The 24,592-nt window shown below is 45.3% G+C and overlaps 1 protein-coding gene across 1 annotated transcript in view; it reads right to left on the bottom strand.

Moving 5' to 3' along the window:
• The window catches only part of ADAMTS16 (ADAM metallopeptidase with thrombospondin type 1 motif 16), a 166,622-nt gene that overhangs the window by 79,602 nt on the left and 62,428 nt on the right, over positions 1-24,592 (bottom strand). Inside the window, exons 10-11 of the mRNA XM_047766755.1 lie at positions 11,762-11,915; positions 555-650 (exon numbers count right to left, since the gene is read on the bottom strand). Coding sequence (XP_047622711.1) covers positions 555-650; positions 11,762-11,915 — 250 coding nt within the window. The remainder of the gene's footprint in view (positions 1-554; positions 651-11,761; positions 11,916-24,592) is intronic.

Genomic DNA, 24,592 nt, shown 5'->3' with positions numbered 1-24,592 from the left:
ATCCTCATGGATACCAGTCAGGTTCGTTTCCACTGAGCCGCGACGGGAACTCCTTATTTTTAAGTTGACATGAGCGCCCCGTGGCTGTCTCCCAGTCGGTATCAGACTTGTCCTCTTGCGTCTTCCCCTTTTCCCCACGAGAGCATCTCTCTTTTTGTCACTGGAGCAACGACAGGTCAAAAGAGTCTCTTCCCGTCTTCAAATCGATGCTCTGTGGCTTTCGCGGAATGGCTTCATGCTGGTTCTTCACGTTATTAAAAGATGGCCAAGAGTCTACATTTCTCCTGATCCAACAGATTCAGCCACCCTCTGTTGCCTAATATCTAGGTTTATCAATTCCAGATAGCTCATCGATGATATCAGCGGAAACGCGAGCAAGGGAGTCCCCTTCAGAGAATTCATATCAATGACACCCAGCCTGTTGACGCGGGTATAGACATGCACACATATATGAGAAAGACAGCTTACGAAACATCAAGGCAAGAGCAGGAGAGACGTGTGGGTTGAAAGATGGACATCTGACTATGGTCCAGGTGCCGGGATTAGCTTCTTACCATGTCATGCCCACACACAGTGCCTTCTGCTGCTGGCATAAACTTCGTCTCGCATTTCCTTCCAATCCGGTGGCACCACAGGGCTTTACAGATGTCCTAGAGGGAGAAAAGGGTCGCCAGCGTTACAAACAGTCCATAATTCCATGACTACATATCGCTGAAAAATTTAAGGGAGAAAACACTGATACAACCTAAAGCGGATGTCGACTGAGCAGTACGGGCACGTGAGAGAGGGAGGACGCTGAACACGCAGGTCTGGACTTGGTGTGACTTACTTTATCCCTGAAACCCTATTTATTTATTTCTATTTACTCATCATAAACGTAACACAATTATACTTTCTAATTAAAAAAAAAAGTAAACTACGCTTAATCCAGATGTTGAAGAAAACTACAAAAACTTAAAATTAAGTAACGATAATCAATAATTCATTCCTGACCCCATCTTTCGCTAACCTCTCCAAGTCTGAATCCTCTCTTCCACGTTAAAGAGGGTTTTGAAACGTGCTGGCTTGTCCCCTCCATTCGTCTACCCACCCACCCATCCGCCATCCCCAAGTCTTTGATGACGGCCTAGAATGTGCCAGGTATCTTGCTGGCCAGGAGGTTCCATAAGAAATACGACCAGACCTACTCTCTCAAGAACAGTCCTGGAGGAGTAGATTCGCTCTAAATCTCCACATGGGTCACACAGGGGAGGCACCCCTCCAAGGGCAGGGTGGGCTTGGAGAAGGAGAAGGAGAAGAGGGCTCTGCCCGGAGGACCCAGGAAAGGAGTCAAGGAAGTGGATGCTTGAGCTTGAGGATGGCATTCAGGACAGGAAGAACAGGAGTTCCCATTGTGGCTCAGCGACAATGAACCCGACTCGTATTCATGAGGACACGGGTTCGATCTCTGGCCTCGCTCACTGGGTGAAGGATCTGGCATTGCCGTGAGCTGTGGTGTAGGTTGTAGATGCAGTTCGGATCCTGCGTTGCTGTGGCTGTGGTGTAGGCGGGCAGCTGGAGCTCCGATTTGACCCCTAGCCAGGGAACCTCCATAGGACGTGGGGGCAGCCCTAAAAAAATGGGAGGCAGGAATAAAGGGTTTGTGCAAAGGATGGAAGATGAGAAAGAAGAAATGTGTGTGCAGAGGAAGGAGGGCCTGTAGGGCTGCTGCGTCCCTAACATAAGCAAGACCTGATGTCTACACACAATAATAGCCTCTCCACATGTAAGGGATTATTTTTTGCTCGTACGTCCTTCTGAGCCCAAAGGAAGATCTCAATGAAGGGCAGACAGTGTGACTCTGAAACGATGGGACCTTCTGGAATGCTGGCGGCAGCTTCCACGGCACGTGATGCAAACACTTCTTAAATTATCTGCACAACTGTTCTGAATATTTGAACAAGAGCTGCACTCTTTCCCAGGACATTTCAGAGCTGCACCTCCCGGATGCTGTGTGCTGTAAAGAAAATGCAACGCAGCAAAACTTCCACATAGTTCTGCTTGAAAGATGGCAAAAACTCTGCATTCTTGCTTTCATTCCCCGTTTCATTCCTTTCACGCTAAAGACGTGCTCCCACGAGGCTTTCTGCACCGTATGAGTGACCGCAGGAAAATGTCCCTTTTCATCATCTATAGTAATTCTACCCTCGTAAAACTACTTCTCAAATCTCCTGCATACTTTTACTTATCACATATTTAAGAGTTAAGGTATCTGTTAATGACACAGCTTTATACCTTTTCTGCTTACATCTCTTTCACTAATAAGACAGCTTTTCAGAACATGGAATATTAAGGAGTACGCTGCCCTGGGACTCTCGGGTTAAGAGATGCAAACGATTGCCTTTGGAATGGATGAGCAATGGGATTCTGCTGGGCAGCACTGGGAACTATATCTAGTCACTTATGATGGAGCCTGATAATGTGAGAAAAAGAATGTGTACATGTAGGTGTGACTGGGTCACCGTGCTGTACAGTGGAAAATCGGCAGAACCCTGTAAACCAGCTATGGCAGAAAAAATAAAAATCATTAAAAAAAAGATGTAGTCTGTCCAGGTTTTAATGTGGGCATCGATGAACTGCTTTACTTTTGAGGAATTCATAGTAAACGCCTATGGCTACAACCGCTGCACCATTACGGCTTCTTTTCTTGGGAGTCCTGCGGGATCGGAAAGTGCTCTTGGGGCAGAGGTACCACAGCGGTGGTTAGTCTTGGGACACTAGTGGGTATGCTGTGCTGGGGCCTCTGTTCTCAGCAAGAAAGATGTTCAGAGATCAGAGGCATGAGAGGACCTCCAGGCATCCATAAAGCAGAGGCCTGGGGGTCCGTGAGTCCCCACGAAGACAAGTGGAAAGCTCCCCTGTGCTTGTGGGGATGCCATCTCGACGGACCACCAGGGAGAATACTAAAGCGTCCTTGAAACCGGAGCTCACGGCCCCAGGCCCTGTGTCTGGGTGGACCACAGGCAGAATCTTGACAGCGGAGCAGGGCAGGTGGGCCTGCCCCCTGAAAGGTGGTTCCCAGAGACCCAGGGCTTCAGGAGGCTGGGCGCACACACAGGTGACCACACGGATGGATGAGGGAGTGACAAGTGCCAGGTAGATGTGAAAGCCGCCGCCACCCCGCGGTGAGGTCAGGGGGACAGACACGTGGTCCAGGGAGAGGGCGGGCTTCCGAGAGGTGTGGACGGGGCCAGGCGCATCTGGGTAGACAGAACCTGTATCCTTGCCCTGTGCCACTGACCAGGGACTCGTCCCAGGGACTAAGTGAAGCAGTCGTAGGTCACATGCCCAACTCAGGGCCTGGGGCTGGCAGTCAACAAACTCCTGCACGTGTCCTTTCTCACTTCAAGGCCGTGAGGAGGTGTGAGCACAGATCTGGCTCCCAGCCTGGGTTCACGACTGTGGCTGAAGGAGCCAGTGGTGCTACATCCTGGGACACTTTCAGAGATTACACAAGATGATACCAAATAAATGATATTTTAAAATGTTAACCTATTTTTTAGGAGTTCATGCTGTGGCTTAGCGGTAATGAACCCGACTAGTATCCATGAGGATGTGGGTTTGATCCCTGGCCTTGCTCAGTCGGTTAAGGATCCTGTGTTGCTGTGGCTGTGGTGTAGCTGCGGCTCCAATTCAAGTTCCTAGCCTGGGAACTTCCATATGCTGCAGGTATGCCCTCAATAAATAAATAAATAAATAAAATCACATGGTAAACTAATTTTATATACTGGCCACCAGTGCCTGGAATAGGGCTTAGTTCCGACCTGGCTTTCAGTAAACCCCTTCTGAGTTACTGAGCTTGTACCTCTGGGAACCTGGAACAGAATGAGCGGGAACTGCTGTAGAGTGAAATGAAAGTGACAGCGCTCCGTGAATTAGAATCATCTAAGAGAACCTCAGCGGGTGGAAATACTACACCTAGGCTGCTATTCAAACTATTTTTATGATATTCTCACGGTGCAGCTGTGGGGAACATTCTGCAGAATAAAGAAATGTGGATGGAAAATGCTCTCGAAGGCAATGGTTTTAACTTTGCTAAGGGCAAAGCTCTCAAGCATGGGATGCTGGGGGTCGGCCCACCACGAAAGCACGTGACCCTAACCCAGTCTGAGCCCCGCTTCTGCCCTCTGCCTCATCCTGGAAACTGCTCAAGCCCCAACTCCAGGCCTCCAGGCAGAAATAATTCACCGAGTCACGAGAGCCTTGAAATATTTAATTCATGTTACTGTGTCCAACGCATCCCAAAGCGCTTGAGACCTTGGTGCCCTGTAGATGTAACTGCTGGCCATTTGCTAAAAATGTGGCATTCTGTCCCAGAAAACAAATGTTCATTTTATTATCTAAACAACCAAAATCTGATGAATCCCTCTCAGGTTTATCATACCTTGACTTAACTGCTAACTTCTGGACATAATGGACAATGGGTGTATTAAATGCAATATTATGGTTGTAGGTTATTACATTCTTAATAAAACTTCAGGGGCCTCTTGGAACAAAGATCCTATTAAATCATGGGTCTAGGGCCAGGACGTTGCATTGTATAAGACCTGCTGGATGTGGGGGTGGGGGCCAGGTCGGGGGGCCGCTTTCAATTTACCAACAGTTCCCAGGATGCTAAGATGATCAAATTTCAAAGTAATTCTGGCAGCTTTTGCATCTCCGACTGCAGGGTCACGCCACCAGGCACTGTGGACATAGCAGGATGGGTGCTTGATAAAGACACAGTGTTCGAAATAGCTCATACTTGACTCGGGAAGAGGAGGGTTGAAGGCCACGTAGAGAGGTCACTTTTGGCTTTATCTTTGATGCTACTGAATTTGCTGGTGCAAGCTCTCAGGTTCTATTTTATCCCATAATTTAGGAGCCATGTTCACAGAGACCCATTCCAGCAATACTGACTTAGTGAAGCTTCACATGGCAACCTCACACCCCGAGCAAAAGAAACATTTTCAGATGACTGGCTTGGGTTTAAGGTGGCATTTCCATGTCGGGAATACAGTGCCACCAGGTTCATTTCTCAAACTGTCAGTGTTAGCCTCTCCGAAAATACACACTGAAAATGCAAACACAAATGATGGGCATAGCGGGAGATACATAATTTATTGCAGTTATTTGTTTTTCAAGCAGTGGTATGCTTTTAGCACTAACTCTGGTTATCAATATACAAGTCATCAGCGGATAAAGAAAGCCATGGCCGTATATGCACGTGGATCTATCCACCAGTGTGGAAACAGCCATATAGATACACCAAAGGCACCACCATTTATCCAAGAGATGGATGCATGTGCATTTCATTACCTCGTAACTTTCCAAACTAAATAGGACACGGTACTTAAAAGAGGTTCAATCCTTACTAAAACATCATCCATCCACCTGTCACGCTGCTCAGCAAACTCTTACTGAGTAAGCCTAAGTGACAAGGGCTGGTTAGTTTCCTTGTCATTTATTATTTTATATTCTCCCATCAGAAAACGTCTAGATCCTTACATTGTAACCTAATAAAATAGACCCATTCTAATAAACTTTCAGTAGGCGCTCATTTAAAAAATTAAATTTTATAATTGAGAATGTCCTGAGATGCCTCAATTCATATGGAAAATAAAGAATCCAATTGCTACTCCATATGTAAAGCTGAAATTCAATATGCTAGAGATTCTGGCCACATAAGTAGAATTTAACTTATAAGAATAAAAACTTGTCAAACTTATTTCTACTGAAAAACAATTTTATATCATAGTGAATGAGCTCACATTTTTTAATTTAATGGATTTTTTTCCTGAAAGATATTCTCTCTACTGTTTTCGATAACATAACTGGTACCAGGCTTGCTTTTCTACATGCAAAAACTATAAAACTGGGCAAAATATATGGCCAATTTGCTTCAGACTCTTGCAATAGGCAACAAAGTATGTAGCTCTCGAGAGAAGAGAAATTGCTAAGGTGAGTGCCACCTCTGCCCAGCTCTCTGTCTGGGAAGATACTCTGAATTGGTACAGGGATGTGGCTCCGAGGCAGACAGAAGGATGGAGGATGCTGCCCCAACTCGGACTAAGTCGCTAGAATTAGTGGGAAGGAGACCTGAAAGGAAAAAGCTGCATTGAACTGGGAGTCCCGGTGGTCTCCATGGGGACTTCCTGCGGGTCCTTATCTGAGGGGTGAATGATGCGTGCACAGGGTGAGACTCCATGTGGCCTGGCAGAGGGCAGCCGCTTTGCGCCGACAGCTGATAAGGGCTGGAAGACAGAGGATGTGCAACGCTGGGAGACGGCAGAGTCTGGCCCACACGAAGTGGACAGACTCCAGGGAGCATCCCGGGCATCCAGTGGGAAGCCCCAGGTCCCCGTCATGAGTAAGAACCACGATCTAGAGTAGAGACAATGCCCTAGGGCTAAGGAAAAACCAAAAGAGTGAGCCCTAAGGAAGAAGAAAACTAAGCCGCAGGGAGAAAAGGATTCATCTATTACAACAACATAATACATGTAACATAAAATAACAATGTATTTTATAGTCATATGTACTATGCTATATTCAAGATTATAAAGAAAAAGATTGAACATAATATGGGAATAAATGGGACGTTCTCTAGAGGAACACAGACTGTAAAAAAAGAACTAAGTAGTAATTCTAGAACTGAAACTTAAAATAACCCAAATGCATAGTTTTCTGAGTTGTCCAAACAAACGATTAGAAATGTTAGAAGAAAGATACAAATGATGAAAAGCTTTTTATCAGAAACAGCTGAGTCCAGATGAAAATAGAAATATGTCTTTCAAGTGTCTAAAGGAAAAAAAGAACAATTCAAAAAACTGTTCTTCAAAACTGAAGATGAATTAATGACCTTTTCGGAGAAAGAAAACCTAAGATACGTTGTGGCCAGCAGATACTAAAGGAAGTTCTTCAGGTCCAAGAAAATGATACAATTTGAAACTGATCTATAAGAAAATGTGAATAATAAACAGCAAATATGTGAGTAAACACAAAAGATGATCTTATTTTATTTAAAAACAACTCTTTTAAAACAAAAAATTTAGAATTGTGTCATGTGACTAATGCATAGAAATAAAATATATGGTGAGAGTAGTACAAAGTGCAAAAGAGGGGTGAGTGGACTTATATCTTGTAAGGATCCTCCATTTTGCATAAAGTGACATGACACTAATTTTTTTTTTTTTTTTTTTTTTAGGGCTGCAGCTGAACCATAAGGAAGTTCCCAGGCTAGGGGTTGAATCAAAGCTACAACTGCCATTCTACTCCACAGCCACAGCAACACAGGATCCAAGTAGCATCTGCGACCTACACCACAGCTCACACAATGCCAGATCCTTAACCCACTGAGCAAGACCAGGGGTTGAACCCAAGTCCTCACGGATACTAGTTGGGTTGGTTACTACTGAGCCACAATGGGAACTCCCACGTGATGCTAATTCTATGCAGGTTGTAAGTTAAAGATGCAGCTGTAATCTCTAGAGCAACCACTAAAACTATAAGAAATACAGCTAAAAAGCAAATTGATGCAAAAATAGAAGTTGTAAAAAGAAGTTTAAACCAAAAGGAAACAAAGGAACAAGAAATGAATGAGAACAATAGGAAATAAGCAGCAAAATGGTGCATTTAAATCCTCTATGTCAATGATTACATTAAAAGTAAGTGGATTAAATATTCCAATGAAAGGCTAGAGATTGCTCAACTGGAGAGAAAAGCAATACCAAATTAAACGATCTTTACAAAAGACACATTTTATATAAAAACACAAAGAAATTGAAAATAGTGGGCAAAATATCATGCAAGCAGTATTCCTAAATAAGCTGATGTGGCTGTATTAATATAAGATAAAGTAGACTTCAAGAAAAGTAACATTATCGAGAACAAAATAATGTTATTTTATAAAACTGAAAACGCCAAGAAGATATAACAATCCTAAATCTGTATGCAGCTAAAAATCCAGCTTCAAAACATAGGAAGCAAAAACTAATAGAACTAAGGGGAGAAATGGAAAAATACCTAATCTTTGTCAGAGGCTTTAACACTCCATGAAATTGACATAACAAGTAGCAAATATTGTGGAGGATATAGAAGCTATAAATACTATTATCAAACAAATTAACAAAGTAGATATTTCTAGAACACTGTACTCCACTCTTGCAGGGTTCGCAGTTGTTTCAAGAGGCCATGGAATGATCACAAGGACAGACCAAATGCTGAGCTACGAAATAAGTTTCAGTAAATTTCAGAAGCGTATTTATAGGTATATTCTCTTATAAAAATTGAACAAAATTAAACATCAAAATTAATAAGCTGTCTAGAAAGTCATTATTTATTTGGTAATTAAATAGTATACTCCTGAATAACGCATAGGTTAAAGAAGAAATCACCACTTAAATTAGAACATATTTATAGTTAATAATATTAAGACCTCAACATGTTCAAATGTTCAGGACATATGTTAGTATGCTGCTGAGAAGAAAATTACTTCAAATATAGTTAAATGTTTATATTAAGAAAAGAAAATTTTAAAATCAGTGATCCAAGTTTATCCCATAATATCAAGGAAAAGAAAGTCACATTAAGCCTTAGGATGTAGGGTGTTCCTGTCATGGCTCAGTGGTTAATGTACCTGACTAGGAACCATGAGGTTGTGGGTTCAATCCCTGGCCTTGCTCAGTGGATTAAGGATCCGGTGTTGCCATGAGCTGTGGTGTAGGTCACAGACACGGCTCAGATCTGGTGGTTGCTGTGGCTGTGGTGTAGGCGGGCAGCTGTAGCTCCAATTTGACCCCTAGCCCGGGAACTTCCATATGCCGTGGGTGCGGCTCCAAAAAGACAAAAAAAAAAAAAGAGGCAAGAAAGAAAAAAAATCCAACAACTTAATAAAGACAAATACAGTTGTTTTGAAAGGACTAATTCATCTGATAAAACTCCCAGCCAAGAAGATCAAGGAGAAAAGATAAAGCAGCACGTGTTACTATGAATAAGAATGAAAGAGGAAACATCACCATCGATCTTAAAACCACTCAAAGGATAAATGGGAATATGAATAATTTTGGGTAATAAATCAACAAAAAAGATAAAACAGAAAAATTCACTGGAAAAGCTCTCTTCTTGTGTCATTTTTTGATGTTTTTCTAATTAATCTGATCAATCTGGCTAGAAATTTCTTCTATATAACCCTACATGTGTTGGTGTTGCTGAGTGTGTAATTACCACAACCTTTCCACAGACAGAACTCACAGGTAAATTCTAAAAAACCTTTAAGGAAGAAACAATATCAATCTTATTATAAGCTCTTTAAGAAAATAAAGGAGTAAGAAGCACTTTCAAATCATTTTTTAGGGTTGCATAACTCTAATATAAAATCTTGAAAGGATTATAAAGAAAAATATCTAAATTATATCCCTCAAAAACACAGACATAAAAGTCCTGAATAAAATATTCACAAATCAGGTTAACAAAACATAAAAATGAATAATAGATTATGAGGATGTGGGTTTGATCCCTGGCCCCGCTTAGTGGGTTAAGGATCCGGTATTGCCGTGATCTGTGGTATAGGTGCGGCTGGGATCTGGCGTGGCTGTGGCTGTGGCGTAGGCCGGCAGCTGTAGCTCCGATGGGACCCCGAGCCTGGGAACCTCCATATACTGTGGGTGAAGCCCTAGAAAGACAAGACAAAAAAAAAAGCATGCAAAAATCAATGAAAAAATTTAAAGCCCATCAATATGATTAAAAGAATTAAGGGAAAAAATCTGTATCTAATCTGTATCAAACGATGCAGACAAAACCATGTAACAAAATTTAGCATACTTTTGTGATAAAATCTCTTACCAGTCTAGGACCAGAAAGGAACTTCTTCAGTTTGATAAAAGATAACTGTATAAAACCGACAGCAGCATATTGAAGGCAATGCGTGCAACTCTTCCACTTAGCAATTGTGAAGTTCCATGACAGTGTGTGACTGTCATGACAGAACTCGGAAGAGGGGTTGCTTACTCAGGTGGGGAGGGGGTGAATGGATCCGGGAAAAAGAGAACTTTCTCAGCTTGTGGAAATTAGTTGCATCTCCATCAGGACACTGGCAACGTGGGGGAACGCATTTGCTCAACTCCAACTGTACGTCTACAATTAATGAATTTCATTGCATGTAATTATTTCCTCTGCCTTAAAGAGATGTTCTGGGAGTTCCCGTCGTGGCTCAGTGGTTAGTGAATCCGACTAGGAACCATGAGGATGCAGGTTCGATCCCTGGCCTTGCTCAGTGGGTTAAGGATCTGGCATTGCCATGAGCTGTGGTGTAGGTCCCAGACGCGGCTCGGACCCCGCATTGCTGTGGCTTTGGTGTAGGCCGGTGGCTACAGCTCTAATTAGACCCCTAGCCTGGGAACCCCCCTATGCTGTGGGTGCTGCCCTAGAAAAGACAAAAAAAAGAAAAAGAAAAAGAAAAGGTATTCTGTATTTAACTTCTTATTTCCTGTACTTTCCAAATGTCCTAGTTTATCATGGATGATAAAGTCCCTGGTCACAGAGCAAAATAATGTGGAAACTGGGAGTGTGATATAGAAAAATCCCATCTTTGAGAAAAAAAGGAAACATTAGTTTTATGCTCCTTTTCCCTTAGCAAACAGAAGACTAACACTCCCAAAATTCTCATGAGTTTTACAAATTCTGCCAATGGGAAAGGCAACCTTGGGAATATATGCTGATGCTGACTGATTTATTGCTCTTGCTCCAAGCTGAGATTACCCAGCTGAGCAGAGAAGAATCCAGCTCTGGCGCAAGGCTGTAACTGACCTTTGGGGGAGCTCTACTGGAGGTTAGAAGAAACAAGATGATCCCATTAGATTTAAATTGGGAATATTCCCAGTGTGTCCTGTTTATTTTTGTCTGTGTTCCTCTTGATTTCATTATAAACTAGAATAAAAGAAGCCTCGAAAATAGTTACTTTCAGAGTTCCCGTCATGGCTCAGCAGAAATGAATCTGACTAGTGTCCATGAGGAAGCAGGTTCAATGCCTGGCCTCACTCAGTGGGTTAAGGATCCGGCGTGGCCGTGAGCTGTGGTGTAGGTCACAGAGGCGGCTCAGATCCTGCATGACTGTGGCTGTGGCAGAGGCCGGGGCAATAGCTCCAATTGGACCCCTACCTGGGCATGTGCCGCAGGTGAGACCCTAAAGAGACAAATAAAATAAAATAAAATAAAAAAAGTTACTTTCATTTTCCCATCTAGCAAGAGCCCGTGTCTCTGTGTTATGGGAGGAAACCGCTCTGCTGTGTCCCTGGGGGGTCCATGGAGGTCTGTGAAAAACTTCTCTAAAAACACTTACTTTGAGGAATTTAAAAATCAGAAGTCCCAGATAGGCTACTGCTTTATCGTATATTTTGCCTATATTTGAGGAAGCTAAAGGGACAGCACTGTTTCTCAAACACCGTTCGAAAAGAATGCAGCAGATTAATTTGCCAGCTTACACCCACCGAGACTTCCTGCTGAGCTCCGATGGGATAAATCAGAGAGAAAGTCAATACTTGGGAGAAAACTGACACCCACAACCGTATCTGCTATCATTTTCTTCGCCAGTAAAACACATGTTTCCCGTTACACAGGATCAGCTCTAACACACAGGATTTGACATTTGGTAGGTGCCCAATACACGCAGAATACATCAATGTCAGTGTCACGACTAAAACCATTTTAAGCAGCAGAGTGCATTGAACGGGTGCCAGCCATCACTTGCCTTTTTAAAATCCAGCATGCAGACCTTGGCTTTCTCCCCAAATTGCCACTTGCACTGCGTGTTTGCATCATACAACTCTCCCGGCAGCTTCTCGGGGTATTTGTATTCCTTCACAGGCTTTGGCTGATCAGCAAGGCATATAGCTTGGGCGGTGCTAAAACAGAGAGGAGAGATGGGGCTGCTGGTGATGCTGGAAGTTACCAAAGATACATATTCCATCGGGCCTTTTTCCTCCTCACGCACCTTCACCACGCGTATGAAGAAGAAGGCCGAGACGACATTATCTTCATTACATTTAAATAGAGGGGCCGCATTTTCTGAAATGGCTCACCACAGATTTCACCTTTTCCAGGGAGTCCATGTGTTCTTTCATGGATTCCTCAAGCTCATCGTGGGCAGAGGGAAGAGGAGGCATGCAGCCAGATGAGCCACGGGAGGAGCTCCCATAACAGACACGGTGACAAGTACAGTCTTTGCAGGGTTCCCGTCGTGGCGCAGTGGTTAACGAATCTGACTAGGAACCAGGAGGTTGCAGGTTCGATCCCTGGCCTCGCTCAGGGGGTTGGGGATCCAGCGTTGCTGTGGCTGTGGTGTAGGCCGTTGGCTACAGCTCTGATTAGACCCCTAGCCTGGGAACCTCCCTATGTCTCGGGTGTGGCCCGAGAAAAGACAAAAAGACAAAAAAAAAAAGTGCTCTCTTTACCAAGGACAGTAAAAAGATGAAAATGGGCATTGTGAGCAGCAAATCATAATCGACCAGTTTCAAAGGCTGTGCTATTCTTTCTTCCCTCCTTCCTTCCATTCCTAGGCCAGCAGACACCTGTCCAAGAGCCGCCAGCCCCGAGGTTCCACACGGACCCCTGCAACGATTTCCACCAGAAATGCTCTGTTCACAGGCTGATTTCTGACTAGGTTCCCGAGTCGGGAAGAAATGCTCGTTAAGTTCACTAGAAGCTGGTGAGTGACCAGTTAATGATGCCTGCCTCCCCATGGCGTATATCCTCCTTCTTGCCAGAGCCAGGCTTTGGTGTCATTTCCACATTCGGAGGGAGGAGAAACAGTGTCTGCACATAGCAACTAAATCCTACTTATACATTGCAGTAAGCAAGAATAAAAAACAAACCAACATGAACAAAACACCTCTGGAATCACCATCAATGTAACCAGAGCACATCTGTCTAAGCCTCCCCAAACCTTTCTTTGTGGGGTTTCCACCTTGGGTGAAATCCTTTTGGCTCCAGGGTCCTGGCCCCAGATTCTACTGCCTTGGGGTCCACGGATGCATGGACTTAATTAATATCCACACACACAAAGCACATGGGACCAAAGCACCATAAATGCAAAGAGGCCAGAAGCCATTTAATAGGTTAAATCAAAGGCTAGCAAAGTGCTGGGAGCTGTGTGGCTCACAGAGAGCGTGGAGTAAATGCCCTCTTGCCTTACAGTGATCACCATGCCAGGGCTACAAGGGAAGCAAAATGAATAAAAGCGTAATTTATCCACGACGGCGGTGAGTTGGCAGCTTTGAAATTCCACAGCCCCTCTCACTAATGATCTCAAATGATTTCTAAATACTAATTAGACGTCCCCCATTATCTCCCTGAAGCTGGCATCAGGGTGGGCAAGAGTATTCCCATTCCATAGACAGGAAACTAGGAAAAGTCAGCTAAGTTGACTCAAACAAGAGGATTTTTTTTTTTTTTAAGTTCAAGAATTTTTACAGTTTGGGTAAGTGTAACTTACTATTTGTCATTCTGCCTTAAAACATAATTCAAAGAGGACATCCATTTCTTGTAATCCCCATTGTGGCTCAGCAGTAATGAACCTGACTAGTATCCCTGAGGATGCAGGTTCGATCCCTGGCCTTGCTCAGTGGGTTAAGGATCTGGTGTTGCTGTGAGTTGCGGTGTAGGTCACAGATGTGGCTCGAATCTGGTGTTGCTGTGGCTGTGGTGTAGGCCGGCAGCTCTAGCTCCGATTTGACCCCTAGCCTGGGAACCTCCATATGCCTTGGGTGCAGCCCTAAAAAGCAAAAAAAAAAAAAAAAAAGGACATGAGGGGTGAACATTTCCAGAGCAGAGACGTGAACTCAACATCCAGTACTATTTTTCTCCTCCAGGCATGTGATGAGTCATAAAAAGCTGCTGAGAAGACAAGCGGCCGAGTGGAAAGTGATCCTCCGAGTCTGAGAATGTGAGCAAGGCTTTGGCAATCTGGCGGGGCTGGCGACTGAAGGCTGCAGTTGGGCACCTGACAAGAAGAAGGAGCCCTGGTACCTAGGATTTTCACTGAAGCCATGGCAGGTCCACACTGCAGGAGTAAGAACTACCTTTACCAGCCCAGCTGCGAAAGCCTGAATGCTGGTGTGACGTCAGCTCAATCCCGCAGTGACTTATCATGCCCCGCAACCGCCCTGTCTGCTGGAAATAAAAGATGATGTCACGCAGAGCTTTATTCTGCCTTAACATTTTTCATGAACAATATCCTTCATTTGTTCAAAATCACCAAATTTATGAAGAGATGAGGCCAAACAGTCAAAACCCAAGAGAATATACAACTAATAGACACAGACTCCTAAGGAATCCAGATATTGGAGTACTCAGACACGGAATTTTAAATTATTATGGTTTTGAGATTTGAGAAAATAGAAGTTGAGATGGAGAATTTCACCAGAGAACTAACACATACAAAATCTATATATGGTGTATTGTGAGAAGTTCTAGTATTTACATAATTGGAAATCAAAAGGAGAGACAGAATGCAAAGGTTAGAATTAAAATTTGTAGATAGGAGTTCCCGTTGTGGTGCAGTGGTTAACAAATCCGACTAGGAACCATGAGGTTGCGGCTTTGATCTCTGGCCTCGCTCAGTGGGTTAAGGATCCAGCGTTGCTGTGAGCTGTGGTGTAGGTCGCAGACGTGGCTCGGATCTGGCGTGGCTGTGGCTGTGGTGTAGGCCGGCAGCTGTCGCTCTGATTTGACCCCTGCCTGGGAACCTCCATATGACGCGGATATGGCCCTAAAAAGCAAAAAGACAAAAAAAAAATTGTAGATAAAATATCTGAACATTTTCAAAAAGTGATGAAAGACAATAAACCATCAATTGAAGCTATTCTAAGGCCCCAGGCAGGAAAAGGAGAAAGAAACACACAGATGGCCACCTGACGGGAATTCTACAGAAAATCAAAAATCACGCAAAATGTCAAAAGTAATGTGAAAGCAAGCGATGTGTCACTTTCAAAAGAGCCACAGAGGATATGCACCAGGCCTTGAGGACGAGGTCCCGCCGGGTCCCGGGGAAAGACCAGGAGCCCGGGGAACCCACGCAGGGGAGACACGGTAACACACACATCCACAGCCTCCGTCAGCATCACCCCGATGAGCCGAAACCCCATGTCCAGACCTCACCCCCATCCTCTGGCTGGGCTCGTGCTTGGGCATATTTGTGCTTGTCCCCTCGGCCAAAGCCGTCACCAGGCCAAGCCCAGAGGCAATGAGTTGGGGGCACGGTTACCCCAGGGTGTGGGTGTAAGAAGGAAAAGCATTGCAGCCACTTTACAAACGGACACCCAATATCCACAGATACGTCCGACTCTGCTACAAGAACTACCCAAACGGCCTAAGCGAAACAATAAAGCTTATAGGAGATGGTGTGCAGGAATATATTCATGATTTTGGGGTAAGCAGAGGTGTTTTTTCTTTTTTTTCCCCCCCAGTGGTGCATAAAAAGGACTAATCCTAAAAAAAAAAAAATACAAATAATCTGAATTCTATTAAAAACATATAAAAACCCTTCTGCTTATCAAGAGACACCATGAAAAGTATAAATACCAAGCCCCAGAGTGAAAGAAGGTATCAGCGATACGTATTTTCCCGAATGGACAAAGGGTTCATTCTCAGGACAAAGTACTTCTGTCAAGAGAGAAGAAAAATGAAGAAAAGCCTCATTTCAAAAAACGCACAGGAGACTTGAACAGGCGCTTCACCAAAGACGACTCTCCAGTCGCCCTCAACCACGCACAAAGGATCCCAACTCGTTATGACCGCTTGGCTCCACCACAGCAGCCCCGCACGACCAGCGAGAAGGAAAAAGACCAGGAAAAGGATCAAGTGTGGGCAAGGCTGGGGCGCTGACTGAACATCCGTGCCTGCTTGTGGGGCTGGGACGTTGCACAGCCACCACCTAGGAGAGCTATTCGGCTGTGTCTGCTGACACCGTCCACATGTCTTCAGGGCTCTGAAGCTCCTCTGCCCTCTGCACAATCAGAGCCACAGGTGGAAACCAAAGAACACTCCCGAGAACACATCCTATAACAGCACATTATGGAAACGCACGTGTCTGTCACCGGCAGAAAGGACTAATACGTTGTGGCCTATCCACAAAAAGCAAAACTGAGTAAAGGAATGCTATGTTTGTATGTGGCAGCAAAGAGAAAGCTCATAACCATGACATTTAGCTAAAGACCCTAGACACAAGATAGCACACGACTCATGATTCCGTTCAGAGTGCGCTCCAAACCAGATGCAACTGACGTCCTGTGTTCTTTGTCAGGAGGATATGATGATCTTTGGGGAAGAGGGAGGCGATGACGGGCTTGGAGAAGGGCGTTGTGGGGTCCAGCAGTGTTTCGGGTTTTTTGTTTTTTTAGGTTAGTTAACACATCCATCAACTCACAGTTACAACGTTTTATTTACTTGTCTATTTTTTTGTTTTTTGCTTTTTAGGGCAGCATCTGCAGCATATGGATCCCAGGCTAGGGGTCGAATCGGAGCTCCAGCTGCCGGCCTACGCCACAGCCACAGCAACATGGGACACGAGCCGCGTCTGCAACCGACACCACAGCTCAGGCCAACGCCGGATCCCTGACCCACTGAGCGAGGCCAGGGATCGAACCCGCATCCTCATGGATACTAGGCGGACTCGCTTCCACTGAGCCACAGGGGAACTCCAAGAACTTGTAAGATCCACTCTCTTAGCAAGTTTCACATGTAGAGCATTGTAAACAGTAGTCACCACGCAGTACATGACAGCTCCAGGACTTAGTCATCCTGTAATTAGACATGGGACAGTGTTCACCCATCAGCCCCCCACCCCCCATCCACCCGGCCCTCGGAAACTACTCATCTTCTCTCCTCGGAAACTACTCATCTTCTCTCCTCGGAAACTACTCATCTTCTCTCCATTTCTAATAGTTTGACTTTATTTTCAGTCCCACATGTAAGTGAGATCATAGAGTAATTTTTGCTCTGCTTTGTTTCACTTGTCATAACGCCCTTAAATCTATCCATGTGGTCACAAATGACAGGACTTCCTTCTTTCTCAAGCCCGAATGATGTTCCATTTTCTCGAATATGTGGATAGATAGATACAGGCATGAACAGATGCAAACACAGTGGCTGCATACGTATAAAAACACCACGTATACATCACGTATGCACGTCATCGGCATCTCTCTCCATCTATCTCGTATCATCTTTACTCCTTCATCCACTGAAGGACCCTTCGGCTGCTTCCACGTCTTGGATATTGGAACGCCTGCCACATCACACTCCAGGGAGAAGTTACACTACATCGCTAACTGTGTGAAGAGTCATCGGGTGGCGTTCCCAGGGTGGGGCAAGGGGGTGGGCCCTGTTCCCGGAGCCCCCAAATCCACCGCTGGCTGAGAGCAAAGGTCAAACTGTTCATCGTCCTGTTTTTATTCTCTGAAGGTCTGAGCCCAGCTCTTCTGATCGGGGTGTAGGAAAGTGAAGAAGGTACCATAGAGAAACTATTTCTGGTGGAGTTTCCGCAGTGGCACAACGGGATTGGTGGCACCTCTGCAGCGCCAGGACGCGGGTTCGATCCCTGGCCTGGCACAGTGGGTAAAGGTTCTGGCATGGCTGCAGCTGTGGCGTAGGTTGCCAGTGCCACTCAGATCTGATTCCTGGCCTGGGAACTCCATACGCCGCAGAGCGGCCAAAAGGGGAAAAAAAGTTTTTGAGCTACACCCTTATAGCTGTGAACTGGTCTCTACCCCCAGCAAGAGGTACTAATTCATGAAGAGCAAGGCCAGGGCTCCACAGCCTTCCAAAGCCTTTCCCCACGCTGCCTCGTGAACCGTAAAATAAATACGAGAGAGTTGAGAGCTCTGACTTGTAGCCCCCTGTTTCCAAGGGAGAAAACGGGGCCCCCTCCAAAGGCTGTATCATAAGGTCCCGTCCTTCGGCCTGTGAGTCCCAATCCCCCCGCTGTTCCATGGCACGGCAGGGCCTCTTCTCCATGTCACAGAAACTGCACGCAGCCATGACGTGTTGGTTCGTTTTTCCTTAGAGGGACGACATGGGACAGCAGAGCACATGTGAACTGAAATGTATTATTTCCTTTATATGCCCCCACCTCGTGGGGTTTCGGGCCACATCGCACTTTCTCATGGGCAGAGTCTGGGGACGGCAGGGCATCCGTGCGCCCCTCAACTCCTGCTTTCCTGCAGGGATGCAGATTCGTGTAATAAGAGGGGAAGCATGTTCACTGGTCAGCAGGGCATGAGTCAAATTTCTAAAAAGCAAACTGAAGATGAGTCCATGTCGTTTATAATAATGATGAGTCCATTAGTTTTCCAGTAACGAGCTGAAATTTCCCGAAGTCCTGGGCCTCCTGGTCGCAGACATGAGTGAGTGTGATGAGGTCTGAGTCTGTTCACGGGAAATGACAGGTGTCTTCATTGACGAGGTTGAGGAATTTATTGCAAACACGTATCCGTCCTTCTTGACTCTCCAAGGATGGAGCAAAGCTGTGCTGACCACTGCAGTGCACCGAGCTCTCCCTTTGCATCTTTTCCCACGTATCCAGCAGCGCTGGGCTGCTGATAAAGGGAAGCAGACTCACCTTTGAAAAGGTGGGCCATGTATCCTTTGCTCACTGTTGGGATCACGTCCAAACAGCCACGAACACTCACCGGTGGAGAATATGACAGTATTTTGATTACTGGGAAGTCAGCAAACATATAAAAGAGGATGGCCCAGACTCATCATCAGTGGAAAATCAGAATTAACCTACCGTGGACAATACACAACTGATCATCTCAAGTGCAAGGAATCTTTTTTTCTCTCTTTCTTTTCTCTTTCTCTCTCTCTTTTTTTTTTTTTTTGGTCTTTTGAGGGCTGCACCAGCGGCATATGGAGGTTCCCAGGCTAGGGGTCTAATTGGAGCTGTTGCCTCTGGCCTACACCACAGCCACGGCAATGCCAGATCCGAGCTGCATCTGTGACCTACACCACAGCTCACGAAAACGCCAGATCCTTAACCCACTGAGTGAGGCCAGGGATCGAACCCGCAACCTCATGGTTCCTCGTCAGATTCGTTTCTGCTGCGCCACGCCAGGAACTCCATCCAGTGCAATGAATTGTAATAGTGAATTTGACAAACAGAGGCTTTCTTGGAGAATTTCATCTTTCAAGAAAACAAATTTGTGAGCATGTAAAAGCCTGCACATTTGTTTATTATCATGTGGTCCAAAGAAATTGGTAAAGCCCCTGAAAATAAATGTTTATTGCTTCCTGGCTGCAGAAGGGTTTTCCTGATTAGCACAAAAACAAACAGGTGTACTTCAGCACACACGTAACCATTCCAGGATCACTGAATGAAATGGCCTTGCCCTCTAAAATCTATAATCATTACTGGGATCATATTCTGATGTGAGATTACAGCTCATATTTAATGCCATCAAAATAATTATTCTCTAAGCAGATAATTATTTTCTTTCTGTGAGCTTTCCTATACTTCTTAGCAGTTTACAAACTTTTTCTGGAGTCTTTTATAATGCTAATTCTTGCCGCATGGGTTTTTCGAGTTGTCAGAACATACTTCTAAAAGTTTAAAATATGTATTTATCTTCACTAGAACCATAAAGATGAAAAATAAGTAAATTAAAAAAAAACAGTGTGAAAGCGACTCAATAGGATTAGGGATATCCAAAGCTCGAAACTGTCCTTATTAATACAAATAAGAGCACTGTGAGCTTAAAGGGAATTCATTCTCTTACTTATTAGAGACAGCAGAATCCTTCACACAAATACACACACACACACACACACACACACACACACACACACACACAATTGGAACAGCTGCATGAAACAGCTAAAAACAATGCTAACAATCCCTGGCTTCCCTCCATGAGAACGCCATACAGGGAACAGCAACTGCTGAAGGAACCAATGTGTCCCGTCAGTTGCAGAAGAATGGGAACCCTGCCTTTTTGGTATACTATAAATTAAAAAAAAAAAAGATGAACTGTGAATTCCCCAAATACAGGTTTGTATTACCAGGGTACAGACATTGTCCACAAAACTGTCCCTCTTCCTGGATGGCACAAAACATGGAGAGCCGTCACCACCCTTTGGGTGGCACAACCTGTTGGCTGAAGTCTCAGGGAGAGGCTGCGAGAAAGGACTGCAGTGACAGCCTGGCGTCCTGGGGCGGGGGGGTCAGGATGCAGCTCAGAAGGCGTGTTACGAGGTCCGGAGAAGTGATGGAAGAGGCGGCGAGAGAGGGAAGCCAGCCGCGGGCTCACTGCCCCACGTGGGCACGGGGGAGCGGGAGTCGCCCTCCGGATAATGAACACCACCCAGGGAGTACAACCAAGAGGAGTACTGGAGTGACCCTGCCCGAACGGGGTTCTAGAAACAAGAGGAGTCACTGTGTGCAGCCGAAAAAAGAAAGAGAAAGGGCTCATGAAAAACCAGGAGACGGGGAGAAAATCAGGAGCAGGGTCAGCCCGCGTTCCTGGCGCGTGTGGTCTGGCCCAGGAGCATCTCACTCGGGGTGGGGTCATCGGGTGACAGGGGGAGGACAAGCACAGGTGACCACTGAGCGACTCTGTACTGATGTTTTCTTTTTGTGTGTTTCCATTAATATTTCTAAACATTCAGTACATGACATATGCATGTCATTTCATTATTATAAATATTATAATAATGTACAATATAATCATGAAATGTATTAGAAATATGTAAAATATACTTTATATTGCAAATGTATAATATATAAAGTGTTACAGAGATATGAAGTATATTTATAGAGAGACAGTTTTAATAAGTGCCTGCATTTACATAAATCTATAGTTCTGTTTATATACACACATACATGATTTTATATTTTTAAAGAATTCTGTGCTGGTAAAAGCGTTGCTTGCCTTGGAATATTAGTGATTTGCCCTATTTTCTGTCGATAGGAACAGATTATGTCTCTTTTTTTGCGCTGGTTCCTAGAAAGATGCGCCCAATGTCAAGCTTCACTATCATAGCGGAAGGCAGTGCTCTACAATCTACATAGTTGTGCGTTTTTACTTGTTCTTGCATTTGTGCTTTCCTCTCTGTCTGACTTCCAATTATACTGTTTCTTTTTGTTTTGCTTTCTTGTGATAATCTGCTACAAGTTCTTAAGGTACAGGGGTTTCGTTTGTTAGTTTTCTCCAAAAATACAGAACTGAAATAAGAGTAGTAAGTCTCATGAGTTCCCTAATGAATCTCAGAAATTTGAGGGTGGTCCATTTCTCTTCAGCATCAGAGTGTTTTGAAAATAAAGAACAACAAGCGTGGCCGCTCCTTTTCAGGAATCAGCATATTACTGTGAGTCAGTGTGTGTGTTTGCAAGCAAAACACAGTTCTGTGTGTCTGGCAAAGTACATTTCTGTCTAACAAATGAACGGGTCCTCCTTCTTGGATCAGAGGGGTTCTCCCTCCCAGGGCCAAATCAGTAATAATTTTCCCCAAATGACAACGGTGGGCATGGGTGTGTCTTCCAGGAGAGGCAAAAACACCGCATCCCTAGCGATTCCAGGCACCACTACGCAGTCCCAGAGAGTGTTCGGAAGGGGAAAGAAGGAGCCTTGAGGGGTTCGGGAGGGCCCAGCATGTAAATCCTCTGGCATCCAGCACCCTGTGTCGATGTTCGGAAGCAGGCCATCTTCACCTGGCTCAGCAAGCTGGAGTTCCTGCCGTGGCTCCGTGCTAAGGAACCCATGAGGATCCACAAGAATTCGGGTTCCATCCCTGGCCTGGCTCAGTGGAGTCAGGATCTGGGCTTGTCGTGAGCTGTGGTGTAGTTTGCAGACACGACTCAGATCCTGTGTAGGCTATGTCTGTGGTGTAGGCCAGCAGCGGGAGCTCCGATTCGACCCCTAGCCTGGGAACTTCCATAGGCTGCAGGTGCAGCCCTAAGAAGATAAAAAAATAAAAATAAAAAGATGACTGGCTGCTAATCTGGTGGTTCTGCTAACCACTTACTTTCTAAACCAACAGACCCTCCTTCCTCATTTTTAGTATTTGAACCAGGTAATTGTGTTAAGTATCTGCTGATAAAGACAAAAACCATGGCTCTGACTCCCACAGCCTCGCTTTTCCTCCGCTGTCTGGCCACGGTTCTGAGAACCAGTAGAGGAGGCCACGTCTAGGGTCCAGAATGCCTAGGTTTTACTCACTTCTGCCTCTAGACGGTCCCCGCCCACCCCACGTCTCAGTTACTTCGCCTGTGCTCTGGTTTGGGGTTAAGGATACAGCCCGGACAGCGCTCTCTTTACCAGCCCTCACGTCCTTCTCCTCCAGGCACAGAGGTGAACAATACTTCTTACCTTGCACCCCTTGCACTGAGGGCTGGCGGCTGAGTTCCCACTTCCAGGATCACGGCCCCTGTCCTGCACCCCCTCTGGTGCTCTGCTTTCCTAGCCACCAGCTGGCTGCAATGGGGAAGTGGGTCCTGGAAGAGGGAAGAGTCACGGGGTCAAAGGACCCAGGGTCTCTGAGTGACTGCATGGAGCTGAGAGCCGCTGCCCTGTGCCGAGGTGTCATGGGAGTCAGCAACAGAGCTGGGGTTTAAAGCTTAAACTAAACTTCAACCTCAAAGCCTTTGACAGTTGGGGAATAATCCACATTACTAGCAGATCTAAAAATGTTCCTTATGAGTTCCCACTGTGGCTCAAGGGATCAGTAGCATCTCTGGAGCACAGCGATGCGGATTCAAGCCCCGGCCAGGAACAGTGGGTTAAGGATCCAGTGTTGCTGCAGCTGCAGCTTAGGTTGCAACTGCGTCTCAGATCTGACCCCTGGCCTGGGAACTCCACATGCCACAGGGCAGCCAAAAGAGGGAAAAAAATGTGTCTTAAAGTCCCTTATTTCTCTAAAACTTTAAAATTTACTACCTTTTTTTCCTAGGGGATCAAACCCTACCTTCCGATGTTCTGTACCCTAAATGCATTAGAGCAATCATAAAATCTTCCAGAAATAATTCTTCAAATTATAATATTTTAGACCCAAGTGAAGGTGTACAAATGCAAGGTTTTTTTCCTCCTAATAATAATTGCATTTTGTAAAAAAATAATTCATGGTATGTCAATTATATCTCAATAAAACTGGAAGAAACATTTAAAATTTTTTCAAAAATCACAGACTGAAAACCTCTGGTTATGGAAGTGAGATTTTTAGAAAACTCAATGGCGGTAACGATCCGGTTTGGTGAGCACCTTATAAGCTTCTTTTGAATCTCAAGGTCAAGCAATGTCGATGATGTCTGATGAAGCCTGCGAACTTGAGGTTCTAGGACAGTGCTGGGCAAACTCCTTGGTCACACGACTGTCTCAAGACTCCTTCACACGGGACCACCTGCACGTCACACCTGAGTCCGGGGCTGCTTGGGCAGGATGAGGCTGACCCAAGACTGAGAACCGAGGGCACTGAATCGTGGTTTTCTCCAGAGAGATGCCCAGGAGTGGGGCTGTTGGATCACATGGGAGTTGTATTTTTAGGTTTTTGAGGAACCTCCATACTACTCCCCATATGGTTGTACCGATTTCTATTCCCACCAACAGGGAAGGAGGGTTCCCTCTTCTTCACACCCTCGCCAGCATTTGTTGTTTGTAGGCTTTTTGACGATGGCCATTCTGGCTGGTGGAAGGTGGTGCCTCATCGTGGTTTTGATGTTTACTTCTCTAATAATGAGTCACACTGAGCATCTTTTCACGTGTTCTTGCCCATCCGTATGTCTTCTTTGGAGAAACGTCTATTTAGATCTTCTGGCCCCCCTCTTTTTTTTTCTTTTTTAGGGCTGCACCCATGGCATACTGAGGTTCCCAGGCTAGGGGTCGAATCAGAGCTACAGCTGCCAGCCTATGCCACAGCCACAGTACCACTGGTTCCGAGCTGTGTCTGCGACCTACACCACAGCTCACGGTAACGCCGGATCCTTAATCCACTGAGCGAGGCCAGGGATCGAACCCGCAACCTCATGGTTCCTAGTCAGATTTGTTTCTGCTGCGTCACGATGGGAACTCCCAGATCTTCTGCCCATTTTTTTGGCTGGGGTGAAATTCAGGCCCCAGCAGGCATGGATGCTCTCCTATCAAGATGAGCAGTGCTTCTCCAAGCTGAATGCACTACATACCTCTGAGGACTTCCTTAAGGGATTGTGATTCAGAGAAAATACTTACAAATGATATGACCAGTAAGGTGTTAATAGCCAAAATATACAAGCAGCTTACACAATGCAACATCAAAAAAACACATACCAAATTTATAAACAAGCAGAAGGCCCGAATAGATATTTTTCCAAAGAGGACATGAACCTGGACCACAGGCCCGTGAAAAGATGCTCGACATCAGTCATCCTCAGAGGAATCCCAATTAAAGCCAGGGCGAGCGGTCCACCCCCTCACGCCTATCAGGACAGTTACTGTCGAAGAGAACAGAGATAACGAATGTCGGCAAAGATGCGGAGAAAAGGGAACCCTCTGCCACTGTTGCTGGGAATGCAAATTGGTGCAGCCACTGTGGGAAACAGTATGGAGAGTCCCCAGAA

The sequence above is a fragment of the Phacochoerus africanus genome, chromosome 1 (genome assembly GCF_016906955.1).
Source record: "Phacochoerus africanus isolate WHEZ1 chromosome 1, ROS_Pafr_v1, whole genome shotgun sequence".
Classification (NCBI taxonomy): Eukaryota; Metazoa; Chordata; class Mammalia; order Artiodactyla; family Suidae; genus Phacochoerus; species Phacochoerus africanus.
The sequence above is the reverse complement of the archived record's forward strand: the minus strand, read 5'-3'. Positions and strand labels throughout refer to the sequence as shown.